At 42.8% G+C, this 23,131-nt stretch overlaps 1 protein-coding gene across 7 annotated transcripts in view; it reads left to right on the forward strand.

Moving 5' to 3' along the window:
* Positions 1–23,124, forward strand: part of NBR1 (NBR1 autophagy cargo receptor) — a 29,291-nt gene extending 6,167 nt beyond the window's left edge. For 3 of the 7 annotated variants that reach the window (XM_040497684.1, XM_040497683.1, XM_040497685.1), the window contains exons 3-21: positions 1,532–1,594; positions 2,302–2,320; positions 4,033–4,055; positions 6,903–7,097; positions 7,903–7,980; positions 8,413–8,627; positions 9,163–9,330; positions 9,601–9,810; positions 10,973–11,132; positions 11,227–11,517; positions 12,441–12,590; positions 13,074–13,149; positions 13,796–13,906; positions 14,095–14,259; positions 15,655–16,084; positions 16,837–16,931; positions 17,617–17,689; positions 18,402–18,510; positions 21,393–23,124. In XM_040497684.1, coding sequence (XP_040353618.1) covers positions 1,532–1,594; positions 2,302–2,320; positions 4,033–4,055; positions 6,903–7,097; positions 7,903–7,980; positions 8,413–8,627; positions 9,163–9,330; positions 9,601–9,810; positions 10,973–11,132; positions 11,227–11,517; positions 12,441–12,590; positions 13,074–13,149; positions 13,796–13,906; positions 14,095–14,259; positions 15,655–16,084; positions 16,837–16,931; positions 17,617–17,689; positions 18,402–18,510; positions 21,393–21,566 — 2,805 coding nt within the window. In that variant the 3' untranslated portion in view covers positions 21,567–23,124. Of the gene's footprint in view, positions 1–1,531; positions 1,595–2,301; positions 2,321–4,032; positions 4,056–6,902; positions 7,098–7,902; positions 7,981–8,412; positions 8,628–9,162; positions 9,331–9,600; positions 9,811–10,972; positions 11,133–11,226; positions 11,518–12,440; positions 12,591–13,073; positions 13,150–13,795; positions 13,907–14,094; positions 14,260–15,654; positions 16,085–16,836; positions 16,932–17,616; positions 17,690–18,375; positions 18,511–21,392 lie in introns of those variants that run through there. The other 4 variants (XR_005797578.1, XR_005797579.1, XM_040497686.1 and 1 more) reach the window with 4 other exon arrangements.
* The last annotated feature ends 7 nt before the right edge of the window (positions 23,125–23,131 follow it).

Here is a 23,131-nt window from a genome sequence, read left to right on the forward strand (position 1 = left end):
AAAAATTTTTTTTTTTTTTTTTTTTTTTTTTTTTAATTTTTTCTTGGGGCTCCTGGTTGGCTCATTCGGCTAAGTGTCCGACTTCAGCTCAGGCCATGACTTCAGCTCAGGCCATGATCTCGCGGTTTGTGAGTTCGAGCCCCGCGTCAGGGTCTGTGCTGACAGCTCAGAGCCTGGAGCCTCCTTCGGATTCTGTGTCTGCCTCTCTCTCTGCCCCTCCCCAGCTCATGTTCTGTCTCTTTCTGTCTGTCAAAAATAAACAAACATTAAAAAAAAATTTATAAAAAAAAAATTTCTTATGATGAGAACTTCCTTAGCAACTTTCAAATATACAGCACATTATTAACAACTATATTCAGTATACTGTACATTACATTCCCAGGACTTATTTATTTTATAACTGATACTTTGTACCTTTGCACCACCTTCACCCATTTCACTCACCTCCCACTCCCTGCCTCTGGCAACCTGTACATTACATTCCCAGGACTTATTTATTTAATAACAGATAGTTTGTACCTTTTCACCACCTTCACCCATTTCACTCACCTCCCACCCCCTGCCTCTGGCAACCACCAGTGTGCTATCTGTATCTGTGAGTTCATTGTTGTTATTTCACTTACACAGTACCCTCAAGGTCAAAAGGGGTTTTTTGTTATTGTTGTTTTTCTTTTCACCATTATAAAATAAACTACAGGAGAGATCTCTTTGTGTATAAAACTTAAGCACTGTTTTGTAGGATAAAGTTTTCCAAAGAAAGATTAATGGGTCACAAGGCCTGTGATTTTAATTTTTGATAGATACTGCCAGGTGCTTTGCAGAACAATTGTAGCCAGTGCAGAAATATATGACAGTGCCCTGAATTTTTGACAACACTGGATGTTATGGCTTTAAAATTTTTTTCACCATTCTATTGAGATGACATCTCATTGCTTTAATTTGCATTGTTGTGACTAGCATTAAGGTTAAACATCTTTTCCTATACTTGTTAGTCACATTTGATCTCTCTTGAAAGAAATCTCCATACGTTTTTGCCTACATTCACCTGGATTGTTTATCATAATGATTAGCAGTTTTGCAGATGATTTTTGTGTATTGCTGATAATGACCCTTGGTTATGAGTTGCAAATATTTCCCGTCTATTCTTTGTCTTTTGACATGGTTTTCTTCTTTTATGCCATTTAAATGTTTAATTTTTTAAAGTTTTTTTTTAATTTATTTTGGGAGAGAGCATAAGTGCACATGCATGTGCCAACTGGGGAGGGACAGAGTGTCCTCAAAGAGAGAGAGAGAATCCCAGGCAGGCTCCGCACTGTCAGCATGGAGCCCAGTGCAGGGCTTGAACCCACGAACCATGAGATCACAACCTGAGCTGAAGTCAAGAGTCAGACGCTTAACTGGCTGAGCTACCCAGGCGCCCCTAAATGTTTAATTTTTATGTAGTGAAATATGCTCACCCTTTCTTTTAGGACTTCTGGGTTTCTGTTACAATCTGCCTTTTTGATATGATGTATATACATTTCATTTGCAGGTAAAAGTTTCATTTGATCTGAACACTATTCAGATAAAATACCTGGATGAGGAAAATGAGGAGGTAAAGTATACGATGGTACCCATGGCCAGGTATCCAGAATAGGGATCTTATTTCTCAAGAATGATGGGGGATTGAAAAGTTCCGACTAATGTTTTCTCATTTGTGTAGTGGTTTAAATGTACTTGATAACTGCATGTTCTTAGCTGACTGTGGAATCTGAGATGGAGTTGAGAAATAAGGAGTAAACATTGAAGAAGGAAATTTGGGAGATAACTTTTAAAACTATATAGTCCTATAGTTCAAATATATCATAACTTGCCATTTAGCTTATAATAATAAAAATAATGACAAACCTTTATTGAGTGACTGCAATGTGTCAGACTAACAACAGTACTATGTATTGGGTATTACATTATTATCTCTTTTTTACCCATGAGGAAACTAAAGCCCAGAGAAGCTAAGTAACTTGCCCACAGGCACAAAATCTTGGAAATAGTAGAGTAGGGGTTCCTTCCATATACTCTGACTCCAGAGCCCAAGCTCTTAACCTCTATATTATGCTGCCTCTTAATGTACCTGAAATAAAGGAGGATACAGGAGTTAAGCAATAAAAGTCCTTAAGTATTATTCAGAGTTAGTTCATGATACTGGAAAAGCTGAATCCCTAACCTGAGATTGTTCATCTTATCTGTGAGTCTGGTCCTAGTAACAGAAATGTTACAATGACAGGAGGTTTATAATTCCCTGTTGCTTTTGTTCTTTTACAGGTATCCATCAATAGTCAAGGTGAGTTCCTAAGAGAACCTGCTTAACTTTACTTAAAAGCCTTAATCTGGGGGTGCCTGGGTAGCTCAGTCAGTTGTGGAACCAACCACTCTTGATTTTGGCTCAGGTCTAGATCTCAGAGTTGTGGGATCAAACCCCTGACTGGGATTCTCTCTCTCCCTCTCCCTGACCCACACATGCATGCACATTCTCTTTCTCTCTCTCAAAAAAAGAAATTTTCAAGCCTTAATCTGTTGATGGGTGTATGCATTTCCATTTACACTAAGATCTTGCTGCACTATTTATTTTAGACTCGAATTCAACATACAGTAAATTGACATCACACTCACTTGTCCATGGGCATTAGTTACATAGCAGATTTTTATTTTGTAGCAGTTTTTTGTATATACATTAGTGCCTTTGATTGGACCCTAAGGACAGCTTTAATGGAAGGTTCTCTTATGTTTAAGATGTTAATCTTTTGAAAACATGCCTCCCAGTTCAACACATACAACTCCATTCTCCCGATGTTGCCTTTGTCCCTGACTTGGTATATATGTTAATGTCACCTTAAAACAAGTGGTATCCCAGAGTGTATTTCTAAGATGGTTTGGTTGTTCAGAGCTTGGAGTTCATTTTCCCATAGGAACAATGTTGCGTTTAAAGGCTAGGTCCCGGGGCGCCTGGGTGGCTCAGTCAGTTAAGCGGCCGACTTTGGCTCAGGTCATGATCTCTCGGTCCGTGAGTTAGAGCCCCGCGTCGGGCTCTGTGCTGACGGCTCAGAGCCTGGAGCCTGTTTCAGATTCTCTGTCTCCCTCTCTCTGACCCTCTCCTGTTCATGCTCTGTCTCTCCCTGTCTCAAAAATAAATAAAAAACGTTAAAAAAAAAATTACAAAAAAAAAATAAATAAAGGCTAGGTCCCTAGGCTAGCCCCCAAAAGCTTATTTTAACCAGCTGTAATGATAGAACAGGCATATATCATTTTATTGCATTTCACTTTATTTTGCTTTTAAGATACTGCATCTTTTTTTTTTTTTTTTTAACAAACTGAAGATTTGTGGCAACCCTGAGTCACTTTTTCCAGCAGCATTTGGTCACTTTGTGTCTGTGTCACATTTTGGTAATTCTCGCAGTATTTGAAACGTTTTCATTATTATTATATATAACGTGACAATCTGTGATCAGTGTTTATGATTTGGCTAAAATCTTACATGATGGTTAGCATTTTTTAGCAATAAAGTATTTTTTAATTAAGATATGTACTTTTTTTTTAGATATAATGCTATTACACACTTAATAGATTGCAGATAGTGGAAACATAACTTTTATATGCACTGGGAAACCAAAAACTTGATTTGACTTGCAATTTCCTGGTATTCACTTTATTGCAGGAGTCTGGAACCAAACCTGCAATACATTTGAGGTCTGCCTGGGTTAACACTATCCATGAAGTCCCTTGTATCCCTAGTGGGAGGCAGCTGGGTTGAGGTTTTACAGCTGGAAGTCTCCAGTAGCAGAGAGAGGGAGAGAGATTTAAGAGGCAGAACTAATCTACATGTGGCTTCTATTTGCAATGGGACAGGAAGGGAGTTTGTCAGCAAAAAGGCAGTAGCTGTTCATGTATAAGGATTGTAAGCAAAAAATTCTTAAAAGAAAGGATTGGCTGTACTTAAATAGAATATTTTGGGGTGGTGAAGAAATAACACAGTATATTTATTCTTTGTCTTTTTAGGAGAATATGAAGAAGCACTTAAGGTAATGGTTATTTCATCTTATTTGCAAATAATATTTGTTAACTAAAACTTGAACCTGAACGCCATTAGCCATGAGGGGAAACTAACAAAACACAACAAAAACAGATGTTCAGGGAGATTATGATTAGTAGGGCATATCATTCAGCAAAAGGCAGCTCCTGATATAAAGATATTTTTTCCTCTCATTGTTGATCTTGGTGTCACCATGTAGGATTTAAAAATACAAGGAACTGTGTAGAATTATGCTTTCTGGTTCACATTTTTCATCTCCTTCCTTCACCTTTTGTTTTTGTTTTTGTTTTTTTAAGTAGGCTTCATGCCCAGCTTGGGGCTTGAACTCATGACCATGAGATCGAGTCAAATGCTCTACTGACTGAGCCAGCCAGGTGCCCCACCTTGTTTCCTATAGAATGTTATATATATAAAGTGGGAGCATTTAAGGCATAAACTATCCAGTGAACGATCTCTTGCTTGTCAATAATGAAATAGAGCATTCCTCAAAGTCACGTCTTTAAGGTGTGCCCAGCTGTCCTTTCATTACCACCTTTGTAATTAAGATTTTTCTTTAAAGTTTGACTATCCTTTGGACGTCTGGGTGGCTCAGTTGGTTAAGCGTCCCCAATTTGGCTCAGCTCATGATCTCGCAATCTGTGAGTTCAAGCCCCACATCGGGCTCTGTGCTGACAGCTCAGAGCCTGGAGGGTGCTTCAGGTTCTGTATCTCCCTCTCTCTCTCTCTGCTCCTCCCCTGCTCGCTTGCTCGCTCTCTCTCAAAAATAAACATTAAAAAAAAATTAAAAGTTTACTATCCTTTATGAACTTCTAGTCCACAACAAAACTCTTTTGTATAATCACTTTTGGTCTAGGGAGGAAAGGGCAAGATTTTTTAAATTGGGAGCTGGATTTACCCTTTCTGTTGCCTGGTTAAAATTGCCATTGTGGGTGCAACCTGATTCAACAGTTCAGCCAGCCTTCTTGGTTTTTACTCAGAAATCCTTATTTACCAGCCAGTATCTTGGTTTTGGACATTCAGGCCCTTCCCTGGTTTCTCTTAGTTGAGCTGCTCATCTCTTAGTTATTTCATGCTTCATCATTTCCTTCTTCCCTAGTTTTCACGTGCTCTTCCTATTTCATCTTTGCTTTTAAGCTGTTGTAACATGCTCTTCCCCACATTCTTTCACCCTTGTCCCACTGGCTTTTCTCTTTCCCTATTCTCAGAAGCTACAGTAGTTTCACTAAAAAAAAAAAAAAAGGATTCTACAGGCTTCAAAACTTTTCTCTTTCCCACGATCACTGTTTACCTATGCAGTCAGAAATCTCAGACCTTGGGAGTCTAGATGTTGTATAAGCCTGCCCTGTCTCAGGAAGAGTTTTTATACGTTTTTGCATGGTACTATATGATAGTTAAGATCCCATGTTTATATTTTGACACATTTCATTATACTAACTTTTTGAACAGTTTTGTCCACAGACTTTGCCATACGTTTTATTAAATATCTCTTGGTTTATGGTCTAGAAGAAAGGCTGGCAGACCAGCCAGTGGGCCAGCCATATGTTTTTATAAATAAAGTTTTGGAACCCAGCCATGCCTATTACGTATTGTCTGTGGCTGCTTTTGTGCAGACTTGAGCAGAAACTGTACGGCCTGCAAGCCTCAAATATTTATTATGTGGCCTTTTAAGAAGATTTGCTGATTCCTGATCTTAAAATAATACCTGTCAAACTTTTTGGCCATAGAATGCTATTTTTATATGGAAGCTTGGGGCACCTGAGTGGCTCAGTCTGTTAAGCATCTGACTCTGGATTTTGGCTCAGGAGATGATCTCATGGTTCGTGATTTGAGCCCTGTGAGTTCGGGCTCTGTGCTGGCAGTGAGGAGCCTACTTGTGATTCCCACCCCCCCTGCCTCTCCCCTGCCCACTCTCTCAAAATAAATCAGCTTTTAAAAAGTAAAATAAATGGAAGCTTAAGATTGTTGTATAAAAATAGGTAAAAGAACAGTTCATCAGGGGTGCCTGGGTGGCTCATTTGGTTGAGTGTCCAATTCTTGGTTTTGGCTTGGGTCATGGTCTCATGCTTTGTGGGATTGAGCCCCGCGTCAGGCTCTATGCTAACAGTGCAGAACCAGCTTGGGATTCCCTCTCTCTGTGTCCTTCCCCTGTTTGTGTGCATGCACATGCTTGCTCACTCTCTCTCTCTCTTAAATAAACATTAAAAAAAAAAAGAAAAAGAAAAGTAGTTCTTCTTGTCACTGGGTGACAAGTGGGGAGAGCTACAAACTCATAGACTTAGCCCCTGATCTCTTCATGCACACTGGAGTACCTTCATAGGACCTCAAATGCTCCTTGAAGTAGTTTTCAAAATAGCATTTTTAAGAAGATGCTCTTCAAAAAGAGGTGACCACTCAAGTATGCTTTCCACAGTACTATTCTTAATGGAAAAGTAAGTGCTTAATTATAGCATTTGGCTTTAAGTTTCTTGGGTTCTGGTAGTCTGTTATTGACTTTTTTGAAAATTTGAGATTAAAATCCATAAGTGGAATCCTACATAAAAACCAATTACATAGAAAAGTTGTAACCCATTAATGAGAACATTTCACCTCACAAAGTGCTACATTAAATGTACTTTTGTGTTTTAGATAATAAAACCATTCCTAGGTAACATTTTGGTTAAAGAAACAGCAGGCTGACTAATAACATAGTATATGCCATTTGATTTAAGAAAATAAAGGTAAATGCTAATATTTTCAGCATAATTCACCCTACCTCTTCTGATTAGATGTCTTTGGAATTTCATTTGGGAAAGGAGAATCACACGTTAATGTGTTTATTCCTAACATATGCTCTCAGATGGCGGTTAAGCAGGGAAACCTACTGCAGATGCAAGTCCATGAAAGCTCCCGGCTTGTCGAGGAAGCCCCACTCCCAGCCGTAGCAGAAAAACGACCAGTTGTGAGGGCAGGGAAGAAGCCACTGGCCCATTATTCTTCACTGGTGAGAGTCTTAGGATCAGACATGAAGACCCCAGAGGAGCCTACAGCACAGGTATGAAGGGAATGGACCCATCTCTACGGTTTTTCTAGCCTGAGTGTCTTGTCCATAGTCCAATATTTGAGTTGTCCATCAACAATTTGGGAGTTGTGACAATCTCTGCCTGACTTTTTGAAACTGGTAACTGGTTACTTCTGGAGAAGGGGCAATAGGATGATATACTTTGTTTTCCTTTTATACTTCTTCATACTTTTTTTTTAACCACTTATATTATTTGACAAAAGAAACCTCAGAGTACTACATTTCAGGAAAATTGTTATTTTTTTTTAAGTAGGTTCCATGCCCAATGTGTGGCTTAAACTCATGACCCCAAGATCAAGAGTCCCATGGTCTACCGACTGAGTCAGCCAGGCACCCCAGGAAAATTATTTTAAACAGGGGCACCTGGCTGGGTCAGTCAGTAGACCATGTGGCTCTTGATGTCAGGGTTGTGAGTTCAAGCCCCATTCCATGTTGGGTATAGAGATTACTTAAAAAAATAAGAATCTTTTTTAAAAAACAAAAAACAGGGGCGCCTGGGTGGCGCAGTCGGTTAAGCAGCCGACTTCAGCCAGGTCACGATCTCATGGTCCGTGAGTTCGAGCCCCGCGTCAGGCTCTGGGCTGATGGCTCGGGGCCTGCAGCCTGTTTCCGATTCTGTGTCTCCCTCTCTCTCTGCCCCTCCCCCGTTCATGCTCTTTCTCTCTCTGTCCCAAAAAAATAAATAAAAACGTTGAAAAAAAAATTTTTTTTTAAATAAATAAATAAAAATAAAAAACAAAAAACAGTCTCCAAGATCTTGGGTTGTGTTTCCTTGCAGCGGCTCCCACTTGCTCCCCATAACACAGACCAGCCTCAAGACAAGCCCCCAGACTGGTTCACGAGCTACCTGGAGACAGTGAGTGTTCTCTCTGGGTTGGGTTTTAGCAGCAGTGTTGGCACAGGTGGAGTAGGGGAGAAATAGCAAACCGAACCCAAATGGCTGCTGCCTCTGGTGCAGGCGAATGAAGAGTGATAATGGTTCTGGTCAAGAAAGCGCCTCACTTCTACCGTGATTGACTGGGAAAAGAGGGAGCCTACTTCTAAGGATGTAAGGGAAAGGAACTAGTCTCTGTGCTTGAGAAGGAAGAGGTTAGAAACTTACTCGGCAAAACAATTTCTTGGTGTCTTCTTTGAACCTGGTTAGCTGTGGAAGAGAATAGACCTTCTTTTGCTACATTTCTATTTGTTCAGTAGCTACTAGGTGTTTTATTATGTTCTTATGCTATACCAGAGACAGTGAGGTGTGTGGTGTAACTAAGGTTTTCCCCTCTTCTGCTCTGTATTCTAGTTCAGAGAACAGGTGGTCAAAGAAACAGTTGAGAAACTGGAACAGAAATTACATGAGAAGCTTGTCCTCCAGAACCCATCATTGGGTTCCTGTCCCTCAGAGGTCTCCATGCCTATTTCAGAGGAAACGCTGTTTCTGCCGGAAAACCAGTTCAACTGGCATATTGCTTGCAGCAGCTGCCAAAGGAGGATCTTTGGTGTGCGCTACCAGTGCAGGTAAACAGTAACTTGGCTATTAGAAGACCTTTGAGCAGGCCTTTCTGGCATCCTGGATAGGTAAAAGCAAATTAGCACGTACTCTGTCTCTGAGCATCATGCATAGATAGCAGCTCTGGATTGGAAATAAGCTATTCTCCACCCACAAGAAATATAATAACTGTTTGAAGGGTAACTATTCACATTGTTGTGTTCAGATGTACATTGAACTAACAAAACCAAAAACGATTAAAAAAAAAAAAAAATGACAGAGCCAGACAAACTTACATTCCCCAAAGCAAAATTATATCACCACGGATTATCTCCCTGTTGTTCCAGGTGCTTTCATATCTTGCTTCCTCTCATGGATTGTCTTTTGAAATGCATACATGTTAAGTCTCTTAATTCTCATTTTGTTAGTAAGGAAACTTGAGACATGGCATGGCCAGGTGACATGCTCAGGTTACTGCCTAGCTGGTAATACAGTCAGTATAGAAGTCTAGTCTCCTATCTCACCACCTCTGGTACTTCCCACTTGCCATGCTTTTCCCCACAGCCTATGCCCGTCCTACAATATCTGTGAAGATTGTGAATCAGGGCCATATGCCCATGACTCCAACCACATTCTGCTGAAGCTACGGAGACCTGTTGTGGGTTCTTCTGAAGCATTCTCTCACCCAAGGTTCTCTGCCCCTCGTCTTCCTGCTGCTCTGGAACAAGCCAGGTAAAACCATAAGGAAAGGAGGCTTGTTCTTTGATGGGAGTCTTGGTTCTGGTGATGGGACGTGAATCACAAAAATGCACAGTCTCCTTAGTTCCTATTCATTTCCAGTTGATGTGTGATGATGAGGACGATTACCCAAAGCTAATGAGACAGAAATGAAAACTATAGAAAGAAGTTAAACTAGAGGCTGGCACTGATGGAGGCTACAAATGGCTCAGAATAGCTTCAGGATTTGTGAGGATTTGACACTTTTCATTTGTTACCTCACAGGCTCCAGAAACAGGTTGACAAGAACTTTCTTAAAGCAGAAAAGCAAAGGTTGCGAGCCGAGAAGAAACAGCGAAAGGCAGAGGTCAAGGAACTCAAAAAGCAGCTTAAGCTCCACAGGAAGATTCACCTGTGGAGTTCCATCCACGGACTCCAGAGCCCCAGGTCCCCTTTGGGCCGACCCGAGAGCCTGCTGCAGTCAAACACCCTGATGTAAGCCCAGGGCCTGGGTGGGCACCAAGGTGGAGATCCAGCCTTCCAAAACCAGAACTTCAGCCAGGTTTTCTCTTATTTTTTGGCAGCCCCTAATAACACCCAAACTCTTAAAGCTTCCCATTCTCTAATCCTAGCATTCTTTTTTTTTTTTTTTAAGTTTTATTTATTTTGAGATAGAGGGTGCAAGTTGGGGAAGGGCAGAGAGAGAAGGAGAGAGAATCCCAAGCAGGCTCCACACTGTCAGCAGAGTCGGATACATGGCTTGAACACACCAACTGTGAGACCATGACCTGAGCCGAAGTCACACACTTAACCTACTGAGCCACCCAGGCGCCCCTGATCCTAGTATTCTTACAGGGTGGTTTGGTAGTCATCGTTGACACTTGCTTTGTTGCGTTCTTCAGAAGGACAGCAACCAACAAGGTTCCAAACTGGCTGGTGTGACTTCTCTTCACTGGAGGCAGTTGGGATTTCAAGGACCTGACTCTCTAGTTCTTTTATGTATGGACCTTTATCCTCACCATAGTTTTTCAGCTCAGGAGTCACATCTGTCTTGTTTTTCAAATATTTTTAGAGGCACCTGGGTGGCTCCGTTGGTTGGGCATCCAACTCTTGACTTCTACTCAGGTTGTGATCTCACTGTTTTGGAATCGAGCCCCAAGTCAGGCTCTGCGCTGACAGCACTGAGCTTGCTCGGGATTCTCTCTCTCCCTGTCTCTCTTCCCCTTCTCCGCTCATGCACACATGTGCATGCTCGCTCCCTCTCTCAAATAAATAAACTTTTTTAAAAATTACAGTTTTTTAAAAGATTTTTTTCAAGTAACATCTGTACCCAGCGTAAGGCTCAAACTCATAATCCCAAGATCAAGGGTCGCATGCTCTTCCAACTGAGCCAGCCAGGTGCCCGTAAAGATCTTATTTTTAAGTAGTCTGTGTACCCAGTGTGGGGCTCGAACCTACAACTCTGGGATCAAGAGTGTCCCACATTCCACTAACTGAGCCAGCTGGGCGCCCCCTATTATTTTTAAGGCAAACGAAGAGTCACTGTCAGCCTCTTGAATCACGGTGCTAGATATTCAGAAGCCATCATACCCAACACAAGTGACTGAATTTCTGTTCTGAAAATTTCTGTTCTGTTCTGTTCTGAATTTCTGTTCAGGCTCCCTTTGCAGCCCTGTGCCCCAGTTATGCCAACCCTCAGTGCAGCATTTGTGGATGAGAATTTGCCTGATGGGACTCACCTTCAGCCAGGAACCAAGTTTATCAAACACTGGAGGATGAAAAATACAGGAAACGTCAAGTGGAATGGAGACACAAAGGTATTTTTTTTTCCCACCCAGAGTGTGAAGATGTGATTAGAAGTGACAGTGCTCAGTTTACAAGCTTGCTTTCTCTTGTCACTGTTCTTTTCAGCTCAAGTTCATGTGGGGAAACCTAACTTTGGCTTCTACAGAAAAGAAAGATGTTCTGGTTCCCTGCCTAAAGGCCGGCCATGTGGGTGTTGTGTCCGTGGAGTTCATCGCCCCAGCCTTGGAGGGAACGTACACTTCCCATTGGCGTCTTTCTCACAAAGGCCAGCAGTTTGGGCCTCGGGTCTGGTGCAGTATCATAGTGGATCCTTTCCCCTCCACAGAGAGCCCTGAGAACATTGAAAAGGGCATGATTAACTCAAGCAAAGCTGATGAGCTCACTTGCCAGCAAGAGGTGAATATTGGAAGGGTAAACTAAAGCTAAAACAGCCCACACACAGCTAGTTGTGCCTCCAGACATCTGGAAAACGTAGCTCCTCTCCCTCCCCCCAGCACATTAGTAAGCTTTTATTAGGCCTAGTCCTCAGGGGCTTTCTTTGCATGTCCTTAGGATCTTGGTGCAGTCATCCCTCAGTGCTTTTGTATCTCTTTGTAATGATGTTTGGCCAGCCTCTTTGCTGCAGGAGGGAAGGTAGGGCTGGCTGGCCTGTTGAACTGCTGGACTGATGGCTTTGCTCCTTAACCCTTACCTCTCCTGGATATCCACGTGTGTGTTCCGTAAATACTAATGAAGTCTTGCCTTTTTTTTTTAGTTGGTGCAGTTTTTTTAAGCAACTTCCATTTATTAGTGTGTTACTAGTTTTTAGAGCATTTTACTCCTTAGATTTAGTTAACCAAGTTAATTTCCTGCTTTTGACTGTCGTCAACTATGGTTAACCTGACTTGTCGTTAAAGGAAGTTAGGTGAAGGGGATTATTATTTTTACAACTTTTCTGTAAGTCTAAAATTACATCAGAACAAGTTGGTTTTTTTTTTTTAATTTTTTTTTTCAACGTTTATTTTATTTTTGGGACAGAGAGAGACAGAGCATGAATGGGGGAGGGGCAGAGAGAGAGGGAGACACAGAATCGGAAACAGGCTCCAGGCTCCGAGCCATCAGCCCAGAGCCCGACGCGGTGCTCGAACTCAAGGACCGCGAGATAGTGACCTGGCTGAAGTCGGGCGCTTGACCGACTGCGCCACCCAGGCGCCCCTGGAACAAGTTTTAAAACATGTAGAGGTGCAGCAGTGTTTTGGTTTTTAGGGAGGCAGCTGCCACCTTACATTTTGAATTCAGTTGAGGGCCTGACATCTGTCCCAATGGTTTTGTCTGTGTAGGAAGCTTTTCTTCTGGCTAAAGAAGACATTCAGCTTGATGAAGTAACTGAGCAGTCACAAGGGACAGGAACCTGCATCCCACAGAAGACAAAAAATGTTGCCAGTGAGAGGGAGCTTTACATCCCCTCCGTGGATCTACTGACTGCCCAGGTGGGAGACTGAACACTTTGGGGGGCAAAGGACAAGGCAGTGGAGAAAGAGGCCTTACCCCCTTGAGGAGAAGGTGATATAGCCACAGGCAGTGCCCAGCAAGTTAGCCAGATGGCCACTTCGATCCATTCAGATGCAGAGTGGGAAGGAGGTCACCTGTGGAAGGAGGCCTCTGAACTAAATGTTCCCTCTCTGAGTTGGTAACTCGCGTGCTTCCCCACAGCTTCCCTTCAGTTGTCTCTTCACTTCTGCTTCTCTAGTTCATTTTCACCCCCACTGCATTTTCTCTCTCTCCTGCCACTTGGTTATTTGAACACCTAGTTCCCATTTCGCTCTCCTTGATTTCATTTGACTGAGGGTGAGGCATGAATTTGAACAGAATCCAGGAAGGTGTGATGCTCAGTGGCCTACACATCCCAGCAGGACAAAACATGACTCCAGCCTCCATGGCAAGTAGCCTAACGTTGCCCTTTTTTCTTCCAGGACCTGCTGTCCTTTGAACTGTTGGATATAAACATTGTCCAAGAGTTGGAAAGAGTGCCCCACAATACTCCCGTGGGTAAGAATGTCATTCAACCCATATTGTTTATTTTATTAACAGACACAAAAGTGCTATACCCTAGACTCTGATAGGTAGTATCTTATTCTGAGAAAATAGATGACAAGGATTTCTCCCACCGTGTGACAGTAAAATTGCACCCATGCATCACGTCCCTTCTTTTTTTCTGTTGTCTGTCAGAGTCAACAATACATGGTGGTGTAAGACTTCCCCACGATAAAGGGACCCTTGGGGCGCTTGGCTTCCCAGTTGGTGGAGCATGAGGCTCTTGGTCTTGAGGTTGTGAGTTTGAGGCCCACACTGGGTGTAGAGATCACTTAAAAATGAAATCTTTAAGAAGTGGGGTGGGGGAGCCCTCTTCTCCATTTTTCTGTAAACATTATGTCCTTTTTTCCCTTTACATTCCTGGTTCTGTGTCTTGGCCGTGGTTTTTAAGGCCAGATGACTGATCTTTCCTGCATTCGTTGATCTGAGATACTTCCACACCTGATGGTCTGGAGAATTTTCTTTACAACAGGCCTTGAAGCATACTTAGGTTTGTTTTAGCCCTGCAGGAGGCAAGAAGCCTGTGAGCTGCTGCTTCTGAACCCTGTTTACGACGTGATGCTTTTTCTTGGTTGATGATTCTTCTGTCTTCATTCTGCAGATATGACTCCCTGCATGTCTCCTCTGCCGCATGACAATCCTTTAATAGAGAAGCCAGGCTTGGGGCAGATACAGGAAGAGAGCGAAGGGGCAGGATTTAAAGCACTTCCTGGTAGGGACTTCAATATTTGTAAAGTTTTTGCATTGTCCCCTTCCATATTATACCATTTTCATACATACTCCTCCTAACCTTCATATGGCACAGATAGTCAAGGCTATTCCTTGGCATGGTATCAGCATGGGAACATGAATGGAAGAAGCTCCTCCACACCAAGTGCAGACAAGCTTTGTGTCTTTCAGATCCCACAGCATCAGTTAGGAGGAAGGCTGAGAACACTTCCTCAGTGGAGGAAGCAGAAGATGACCTGAGTGGGACCCAGTTCGTGTGTGAGACTGTAATCCGATCCCTTACCTTGGATGCTGCCCCGGATCACAAACCACCTTGCAGACAGAAATCCCCACACAGTGAGTGTCCCTGGGTTCCTCCACCTAGCAGGGTGGTGCTTGAATTGTGGCTGCCTGACCAGAGTAGAAAGAAGTGCTCTTCTTCACTGAGAGTGGAGGTTAGGTGAGCTTTGTTAGACTTCAGGTCATGGTTGTTTCTTTAGACTCCACACACTCTACCTGACCATTTTAATTGTAGCCTCAAGAGCAAAGCAACCACCATAACACATTTTCACACTTTCTCGGGGCAGAATTACAGCTGTAGGATTCAGAGGAACAACAGCGACTTGTGCTGCCTGGATTCTGCTGTGAGGAGTCTTCCTGTAAGTTGACAGAGCTCTTCAGCAGAGACCTCCATTGGCAGCTGAGTTTTGTCATTTCTCCCAGGACACAGTCCAGGAAATAGCGTGCAGAAGCTGGGGTACCAAACTAAGTTTCGCGAGGTTATATTCTGTCGTAATCCACTTTCTTTACAACAGATACTTCTAGATCAGATATGTAGAGCCCATACTGTGTATTTCAAGAACTATCCAAAAATTCAAATTCTAGTGCATCAAAATAATGTGGGAAAATCTCTTGTTTGTTATGATGAAATTTAACCTATACCTTTAAATATTTTTTGTCTCACTTTTGTTTAAAATACACACAGGCGCGTGAGTGCGCATGCACACATATGCACACACACACACACACACGGAGGTGGGCGGGGGGTGTGGTAAGTAGGTGATGGGTATTGAGGGCACATGTTGTGTTGAGCATTGGGTGTTATATGTAAGTGATGATTCACTAAATTCTACTCCTGAAGCCAATATTACACTGTAAGTTAACTAATAAAAGTAAAATAAAAGCTGAAACTAAATAAATGGAAATAAAACATGTAACACACTTATTTCACCCACATACACTTATATATGAATGCATAACAAAAACATCTGAAAGGACTTACACCAAAAGGTTCACAGTAGTTATCTCTGATAGGATTATAGGTGTCTTTTTTTCCCCTCGTCCACGTTTTGCCAATTTTCTACCATGACTACCCATTACTTTGCAAAGAAAAGGAGGAAAGTAGACATACAGTCCGGCAGCACTCACCACCTACCATTTGCTATTGTTCTAGCACTGTTAGCGAGTATATCAGTCTTGATATGTTTCTAAAATTCATGGTGCTTCTCGGAAGCTTTGGTGTTTCTACATACCTTGTTGTTATAAGCTTCAGTTCTTCCTGGCTTTGTACAGGCTTCAGACTTAGAATGTGGCCATAACTGAGGTTCTAGCAGCAGCCCTTCCCTCTGGTTCGTCCCCATCCTCTGGCTTTCACGACTGTAGCTCATGACCCACAAAAGACTTTATCAGGTAAGGACAGCACCAGAGGCTGCTTTTAGCTGTAGCTGAAAATTGATTGCTTTCATCCTTTAGTGAAATTTCCCTCCCCTGAAGAGGGACCACTTGGAGTTGAGCAGGAGGAGGTTGTCCATGTCGCTGAAGAAGCTGTTGTGGAGGAGGAAGTGGAAGAGGAGGAGGAGGAGGAGGAGGAAGAGGATGATGAGCTCAAAGATGAAGTTCAGAGTCAGTCCTCTACTTCTTCAGAGGATTACATCATCATCCTGCCTGAGTGCTTTGACACCAGCCGCCCCCTGGGGGACTCCATGTACAGCTCTGCACTCTCACAGCCAGGCCTAGAGCGTGGGGCTGAAGGTGAACCTGGGGTTGAGGCTGGGGAGAGAGTCGCTGGAGGGGAGAACCAGCCGCAGGGACAGAGCATCAACGACATCCTCATGACCTCACAGACTCTGGACACCGTGCCCCTAACCCCAGAGGTGGTGGGGCCTCCACCACAGCTGCCCAGGTACCATCCACACCCCCCCTCAGCTGGGCTGTTCTTCACAGGCAGAGTAGAGAGGAAAGGACTCGATCTCAAAACCTATTTTTTTGTCAGCATGGGAAGAGACTATTTCCCATAAAAGTCTGAATTTAGATGAATAAAAGTTGTATTTCCCAGAATTTGTGGATTCTGGATTTAAAGAAACGCTTGTTTTAGTTAATCTTAATTATCGGAGTACAGTCTACGTTTTGGTCGTTGAGAGCCAGTTTTTAAACACAAACATCCCTGGATCTTCTTCGCTGTTCTGTTGACTCATGGGTAAAGGCACTCAAAACTTATTTTCATGTTAACCCAAACAAAGTAGTAGAAAGCTTAATCTGTTATGGAAAAAATATACTCCAAAATCAGAAAACAATTATTTTTAATTATTTACTGATCTGTGTCCTTGCTCTGTCACAGTAATGGAAGATGGTGGAGCCTTGACTGTAATTTAAACCACTCTCTCAGGGAGCTAGACATTTCCCCTTATCAGTACCAATTGATGTAGCGGGGAGTGACCTGACTGAAGCTGGTCTTTCTAGCTTGACTATGGCTAAAGAGGAAAACCAGAAGTAGAATGAGCCCTTTCTACCTGATCCCTAAATTCAGACATGAGATCTGGATCAGAAACGTGAAGCCTCTGTAGAAAATCGGTCACTTCTATGCCATATTTACTGTTTCCACCGTTCCCATAGGTGCCTTTTCAACTGACTTTCAATATTGTGTCTTTCTGAAAGGAGCCCTTCTTGTGCACAGCATGATGGTTCCCCAGAAGTGGATTTACCAGTCACCATACCAGAAGCTTCTTCAGTCCCTGATCAGATCAGAGGAGGTAACGACCAGCCTAAGCTTTATATCCTTTTCTGTGCTCCTTTCTAATGAAACCAGGTATAAAGGGGCACTGTGTCTCCATGACTCTTGGCATTATTTGGAAACTTGCCCTTTCTTTCTCTCTGTGCCCCTCCCTCATACTATTTTCTATTCTCTAGTAAATATTCTTAACATTTATGAAGTGAGACCTTACAGAGGTGGGCATTGTGCTGCAGTGGGAAGAACACAGGCTGTGGAACTAGACCAGTCTAGATTCCAGGCCCAGCTCCACCTTTCCTCACTGTGTGACCTTGCAGCAGGTCAGCACGTTCATACCACCTGCGAGGCTGTTTTCTTGTCTCCAAAATAAGGAGAATAGCATCTTGAAGTTGCTAGTAGACCTTCAAAGTCCACATCCCACTCCACCTCAAAAAAACGAAACTTAAGGAACTGAAAAAGTAATAAATGGACGTGATAGGATTATAGAATTCTTCTGATTTAATAAACAGTCACCTTGTATTACATTCTGGACAGTTCCCTGTTATCACTTAAAACCACCTGCAAAATTTCCCAAATAGTTAAAAAATAAATAAGTAAATAAATAAATAAATAAATGCTGTGATCAGATTGCTGCCTGCCTCTCAAAAATAGCTTCCCTATGAGTTAAGAAACACTAGGCACTTGTGGACGCTACATCTAACCAATAGCTCTTTTGCTTTTAGAGCCCAGAGGCTCATCAGGAATTGTAAACAGCAGACAGAAGAGCTATGACCACTCAAGGTAACTGGACCTTGTGCAGCCTCTTCTTCAGAAGCAGGTGGATATCCTAGTATTGCTTCTGCTTAAACAAGCCTCTCACAGCATGTGCCACCTCCAGAGAGCAGAGGAGAGCCGTCACTCCTTATTTCTCCTGAAGCTTGTGAGCAACATTGAACGGAGGGCTAAAGTTACATTACAGAGTGTTCGCATTTCAGACCAGTACCCTCAAGTTCAACTCATCCTTAGTATCAGAGGAGAAGGCAGAAAAATCAAGCCCACTGTGCATCTTAGTAACAGTTTCTTAGACCTACCTGCCTCTCTGCTCCCAATCGGCTCAGAGCAATGGCAAGCTGGGCTCCTCCCTACAGTACCCAGAAAAGCACATTGCCTTTGGAGGTGTTTCCTCTGAGATGGTAATTGTGCAGACAGACTGCCAATACTCTTCTGTGCTCTTGACCATGTAATTTTCAGCTGGGACAGAAAGCTGGTATACTAACCAGAAGGGTGCATTTTCTGCACAGCCTTATCTTGCAGCAGTAGAACTAGGCTCTACTACATCAAACCAAGATTTTGTAGGTATAAAACTAATAGGAAAGTGATCACATCCTCTTTTTACATCTGACTTTTTTTCTCAAGGAAATCCATTTTCTTTCAAGGATTAGAGCCCAGATTATCTTGTAGGAAGATAATAGTTTGTGATTTTTTAGGGAGATCATTTGGTTTTCCTCTCCAGACACCACCACCATGGGAGCAGCATTGCTGGAGGATTGGTGAAGGGGGCTTTGTCTGTTGCTGCTTCTGCATACAAGGCCTTGTTTGCTGGGCCACCAGTCACTGCCCAGGTCAGTGTATGTTTTATTTTTCTGTAGCAAAGCCAAGTCCCCAGTGAAAATGATGCTGCCTGTCTGAGTTGGAGAGTAGTATAGCATTCTGCCACTTTCTAGTTATATGACTTTAGCCAAGTTACTTAAGGGATGAAAGGGAAAAGGTCTATTGTTTGTTGAGGACCTATCATGTGTGGGGAGCTCTTCCAAGTACCAGCACTACAAGGTGAAAAAGACACCAGTCCCTGCCCAAAGACAGGAAAACAAGCAAGGTACACAGACTTCTGCAGTGCAGTGTAAGATCCTATGCCCATGTTCTCAGGTGGGACGTCTCAGCCTGCTGTGGGCCCTTGCATGGGGCCAGAGAAGGCTTCCTGGTAGATGGTGCCTGAATTGAGTCCTTAAGGACAAAATAAGTATTTGCCAGGAAAGAAGAATAGAAAGAGCATTGCAGACAGAGCCTAGCCAGTAAGAAGACCTGTAAATGTGGCTCTGAATTGTGAATTTGGTCTGGGAAGAGTAAGAAGAGACGAACGTATGTAGGTGGGGTGCTCTGTTAAGTGGTTTGGGTGTTACTTTAAGGCTAATGGGAGGAGCCAGTGAATGGGTTTTAGGGAAGTAATTAGCATCAGATTTGTACCTAGTGAGAGAACTCCAGTATTGTGTGGAGGTTGGGGGAGACCTAAAGAAATCGATTTGAGGGTCTTCTGGGTGGCTCAGTTGGTTAAATGTCCAACTTGATTTCAGCTCAGGTCATGATCTCATGGTCTGTAAGATTGATCCCCGTATAGGGCTGCAAGCTGACAGCACAGAACCTGCTTGGGATTCTCCACCACCCCCCCCCAGTTCCTCCCTTGCTCACGCTCTCTGTCAAAATAAATAAATAAACTTAAAAAAAAATCCATTTGAGATGGAAAAGGGGTAAAAGAAATGGCAGAACTTGGAGACCATGATTAAAAGGCTAGAAAGAAGTCAAAGGAATCCCATGTTTCTGGCTTCAGGCGATCAATAGGACCATTCATTAGGATGTGCAGGAATAAGGATATATTTGGGCAGGGGAAGAAGAAAATTAGGTACACTTTGGAAGGTGTGGAATTTGAGGCATGTCCAGGTAAAGTTACCCAGAGTGCAGTTGGGCCCGTGCATGTGGCTCACTGAGGAGAGATTTGGCCTGGAGGTAAAGTTATCCGTACAGGTTATAACAGAAGCCATGTGATTGGGTGAGAGTTTCCAGGAAAAAGGGGTGTAAAGCAGGAAGCAGCCTTTAAGGATCCTGGAAAGGAGGGCCCTGCAAAGAAGACAGAGAACTAGGAGGAAAATGAGAGTCTGTGCTGGGCCTCGGGGAAGGGAGCTTTAATGAGGACCTCGTGGCCAATGCTGCAGAGAACAGGGAGGGAGTGGAGAGGACTTGGAGAGTGCAAGTACACCTCATTTTCAAGTAGCTGGACCACAAAGGGGGAAAGAGCAAAAGCAAGGATGCATAAGGCAGAGGGAGAGGTTTCTACAGTTGGGTGAGCCAGTAGTAAAGGCAGTTAACAGTCAAGATGAAAGAGGATAAGAGGCACCTGGCTGGCTCAGTCAGTTGGATGTCTGGCTCTTGATTTCGGCTCAGGTCATGATTCCAGGGTCATGGGATCGAGCCCCGTGTAGGGCTCCTTGCTGAGTGTGGAGCCTGCTTGGGATTTTCTCTTGCTCCCTCTTCTCCGTGCACACTTTTTCTCTAAAGACAAAATAATAGGGGCGCCTGGGTGGCGCAGTCGGTTAAGCGTCCGACTTCAGCCAGGTCACGATCTCGCGGTCTGTGAGTTCGAGCCCCGCGTCAGGCTCTGGGCTGATGGCTCGGAGCCTGGAGCCTGTTTCCGATTCTGTGTCTCCCTCTCTCTCTGCCCCTCGCCCGTTCATGCTCTGTCTCTCTCTGTCCCAAAAATAAATAAAAAACGTTGAAAAAAAAAATTAAAAAAAAAAAAAAGACAAAATAATAATGAAAAGATGAGAGAGGATAATTCATAGAGATTTCAGAGATGGTGAGAGGTAATGAGATAGCAAGCAAAGTACCTGTGGAAGGATTAACCTGAAAGGAGGTTGGATAATTTATTTTGAAATAAAAGGGAAGGAAGGGAACAGTTGAGTTAGGTGTAGAGAGAAATGCCAGAGACTGTGCTCAACATGCTTATACACTCTCTTCTTAATCCTCTCAGCAACCCTGCAAAATAGGAGGTATTTTATATCTCCATTTTCATACATAATAGAATTAATTGGTAGTCAACACAGCTGGTAAGTAAATGATAAGAGAGTGATCCGAAGTGTTAGGATTTAAGAAGGTTATGTGTCCACCATAGAGCTTGACCTAAAGAGGGAGAGGTAAATGAATATTAGTTTCCTCTCTTCTGGATTGCTTCTGTTCTTTAAAAAGAAAAAGGAGAAAAATGCCAAGAAAGTCACCCAAGATGTAATTTCCCAAGCAGTTTTTTGTTCAGCTCCTTTGTATTTCTGACCAAACCCTCTTCCAATAGCGGTCTTGGCTCCTGCTTATACTTGCCCCATCACCACAGTTACCTTTTATCTTCACAGTGTTTCCAGTGTTTGCATCTCTTGCTTCATCAGGTCAAAGGATGCTTCCTTCGGGAAGCCCCCTCCGAAGCATCCTCCTCCTGGTTCTGAGGACAGTTCATTAGTTGCCTGGTTTCGGGTACAAACATACTGAATCTAGAGCAGGGCATTCCCAGTCCTCCCTCAGAAGGTCCATTAGTGTCAGGTGGACAGGAACACCATGCCCTTGCATTGAATTTCCTAATATTTTAAACAAATCTGGAAAAATTCATATGATTTACAAGATAATAACAATTTACAAGACCCATAAATGATACAGAAAATGTTCTGCTTTTCTTGACTCTACACAGCCAATAGTTTCTGAAGATCAGACAGCAGCCCTGATGGCCCATCTCTTTGAAATGGGATTCTGTGACAGGCAGCTGAACCTAAGGCTGCTGAAGAAACACAATTACAACATCCTGCAGGTTGTGACAGAACTGCTTCAGGTCAACAACAATGACTGGTACAGCCACCGCTACTGAGGAGTGACCCTGTATTAAATAACTGCCTGCTGCTCAGAGATGATCTTTATTCTGTCCTTGGGGCATGGGGGAGAAGCCCTTGCTTATTTTTTAATCCGATGAATCTATATAGAGCCCATTATTGAGTTATCAAGACAGCACCTGCATTACAGTATTTTTTGGAGCAAATGAAAGACCAGGACTTAAACAGAGACATTGAGTTGTAGGAAAACGGTTTTTCAGTTGAGTTGGATAAAGCTCCTCTCTCCATTTTAGTGCATTGAAGAGTATAACTTGAACTTTCTATAGAACCGTTTTTCTTTCTGCTTGTATTGAAGTTGAGTATTTTTCTTTGGTTAAATGTGGATGTTTCTATGGGGATATCTGTTGGCAGTTTTTAAAAGAAATTAACCTTGGAAGTTGTTTTCAAGAACTCTTAACAATTTTTCTAGCCTACCCCAAGCCTCATAGCTGTACGGGATTGAAATGACACCCAGAGCCCCAAAGGAATGTTGTTACTCTTCCTTTCTCCAGGACAAAGTCCTTTCCCTTGCAACACTGAGTAATGGACCGCTGTTGTCTAAAGACCCCACTGGTACACTCCAGATGATCCACCTTCAGGGTCTCTGCACTTCAGTGAAAGGAGGAGGGAGTGTGCTCATTAACCCACCAGCACCTGTCGAGCAGTGTTTACTGTAGTAATTTTGCATACATTTTTCTTTATTTAAGGGAACAAATTTAGGTAGTGTGGAATATTTTGCTAATCCTATAAGGGAGGAGAAAACTTCTATTAAAGGGAAAATAAATGTAACGGTTACCTTTTTTCTTTAATGTCAAGGCAGATGTTATTTACAGTCAAGTGAGGGGAGATAGAAACATGAAAGGCAGGGCCCTACATTAATCTGTAAAGTTAGTTCAGGGGCGGGCAAATGTGTGTGTGAGGCATTAGAGATCCTGACGATTTCCTGAATGTTTGAAATCTGCTCAAAGGTATCTAGAACGAGGCGGCTGTTTTGCAAAACTTCGATGGGGGCAAATTCTGAAAAAGTTTTGGTTTAATCCCAAAATGAATGAAAAAGCTTGCTGCCTGCGGCCCAGGTCCTCATTCTGTTTACAGAAAGGAGTCTTTGGTACAATCGGTGAAAAAAAAAGGTAACAGAAAACACTAAAAGCTAGTATTCATGAAAATGACTTCCAGAAAAAGACCCTCATCCAGGAGGAGGAAGGGTAGTAAACTAGTATTATTTAACCTGGTTGGTATTTATAATGAATGGTAATGTTAATTAATCATTAGCCATCACGATGTTTATTTACAGTATAATTCTTGACCTATTAAATAAACCAAAATTCAGACTGCAAGCCAACCAGGCTGTTCATTATATAAAACGTTTTTATCCGGGCTTCTGGGTAGAGGCTGAGCTGCAGGGTGCGTGTAATTAATTGGGTTGGTATCGGGCGAGACCTGTTCTGACCTCCTGAGTCATACTGTAGGGGTCCAGGAGGACCTTGGGGTCCAGTCGTCCGTCCAGTTGTACATAACCGCTTAAAAAATGGTGGAATAAACGTTCTTTGAAAGGCCTACCTGG

Source organism: Herpailurus yagouaroundi, unplaced genomic scaffold (assembly GCF_014898765.1).
Source record: "Herpailurus yagouaroundi ecotype Mexico unplaced genomic scaffold, PumYag 189, whole genome shotgun sequence".
NCBI classification, from domain to species: domain Eukaryota; kingdom Metazoa; phylum Chordata; class Mammalia; order Carnivora; family Felidae; genus Herpailurus; species Herpailurus yagouaroundi.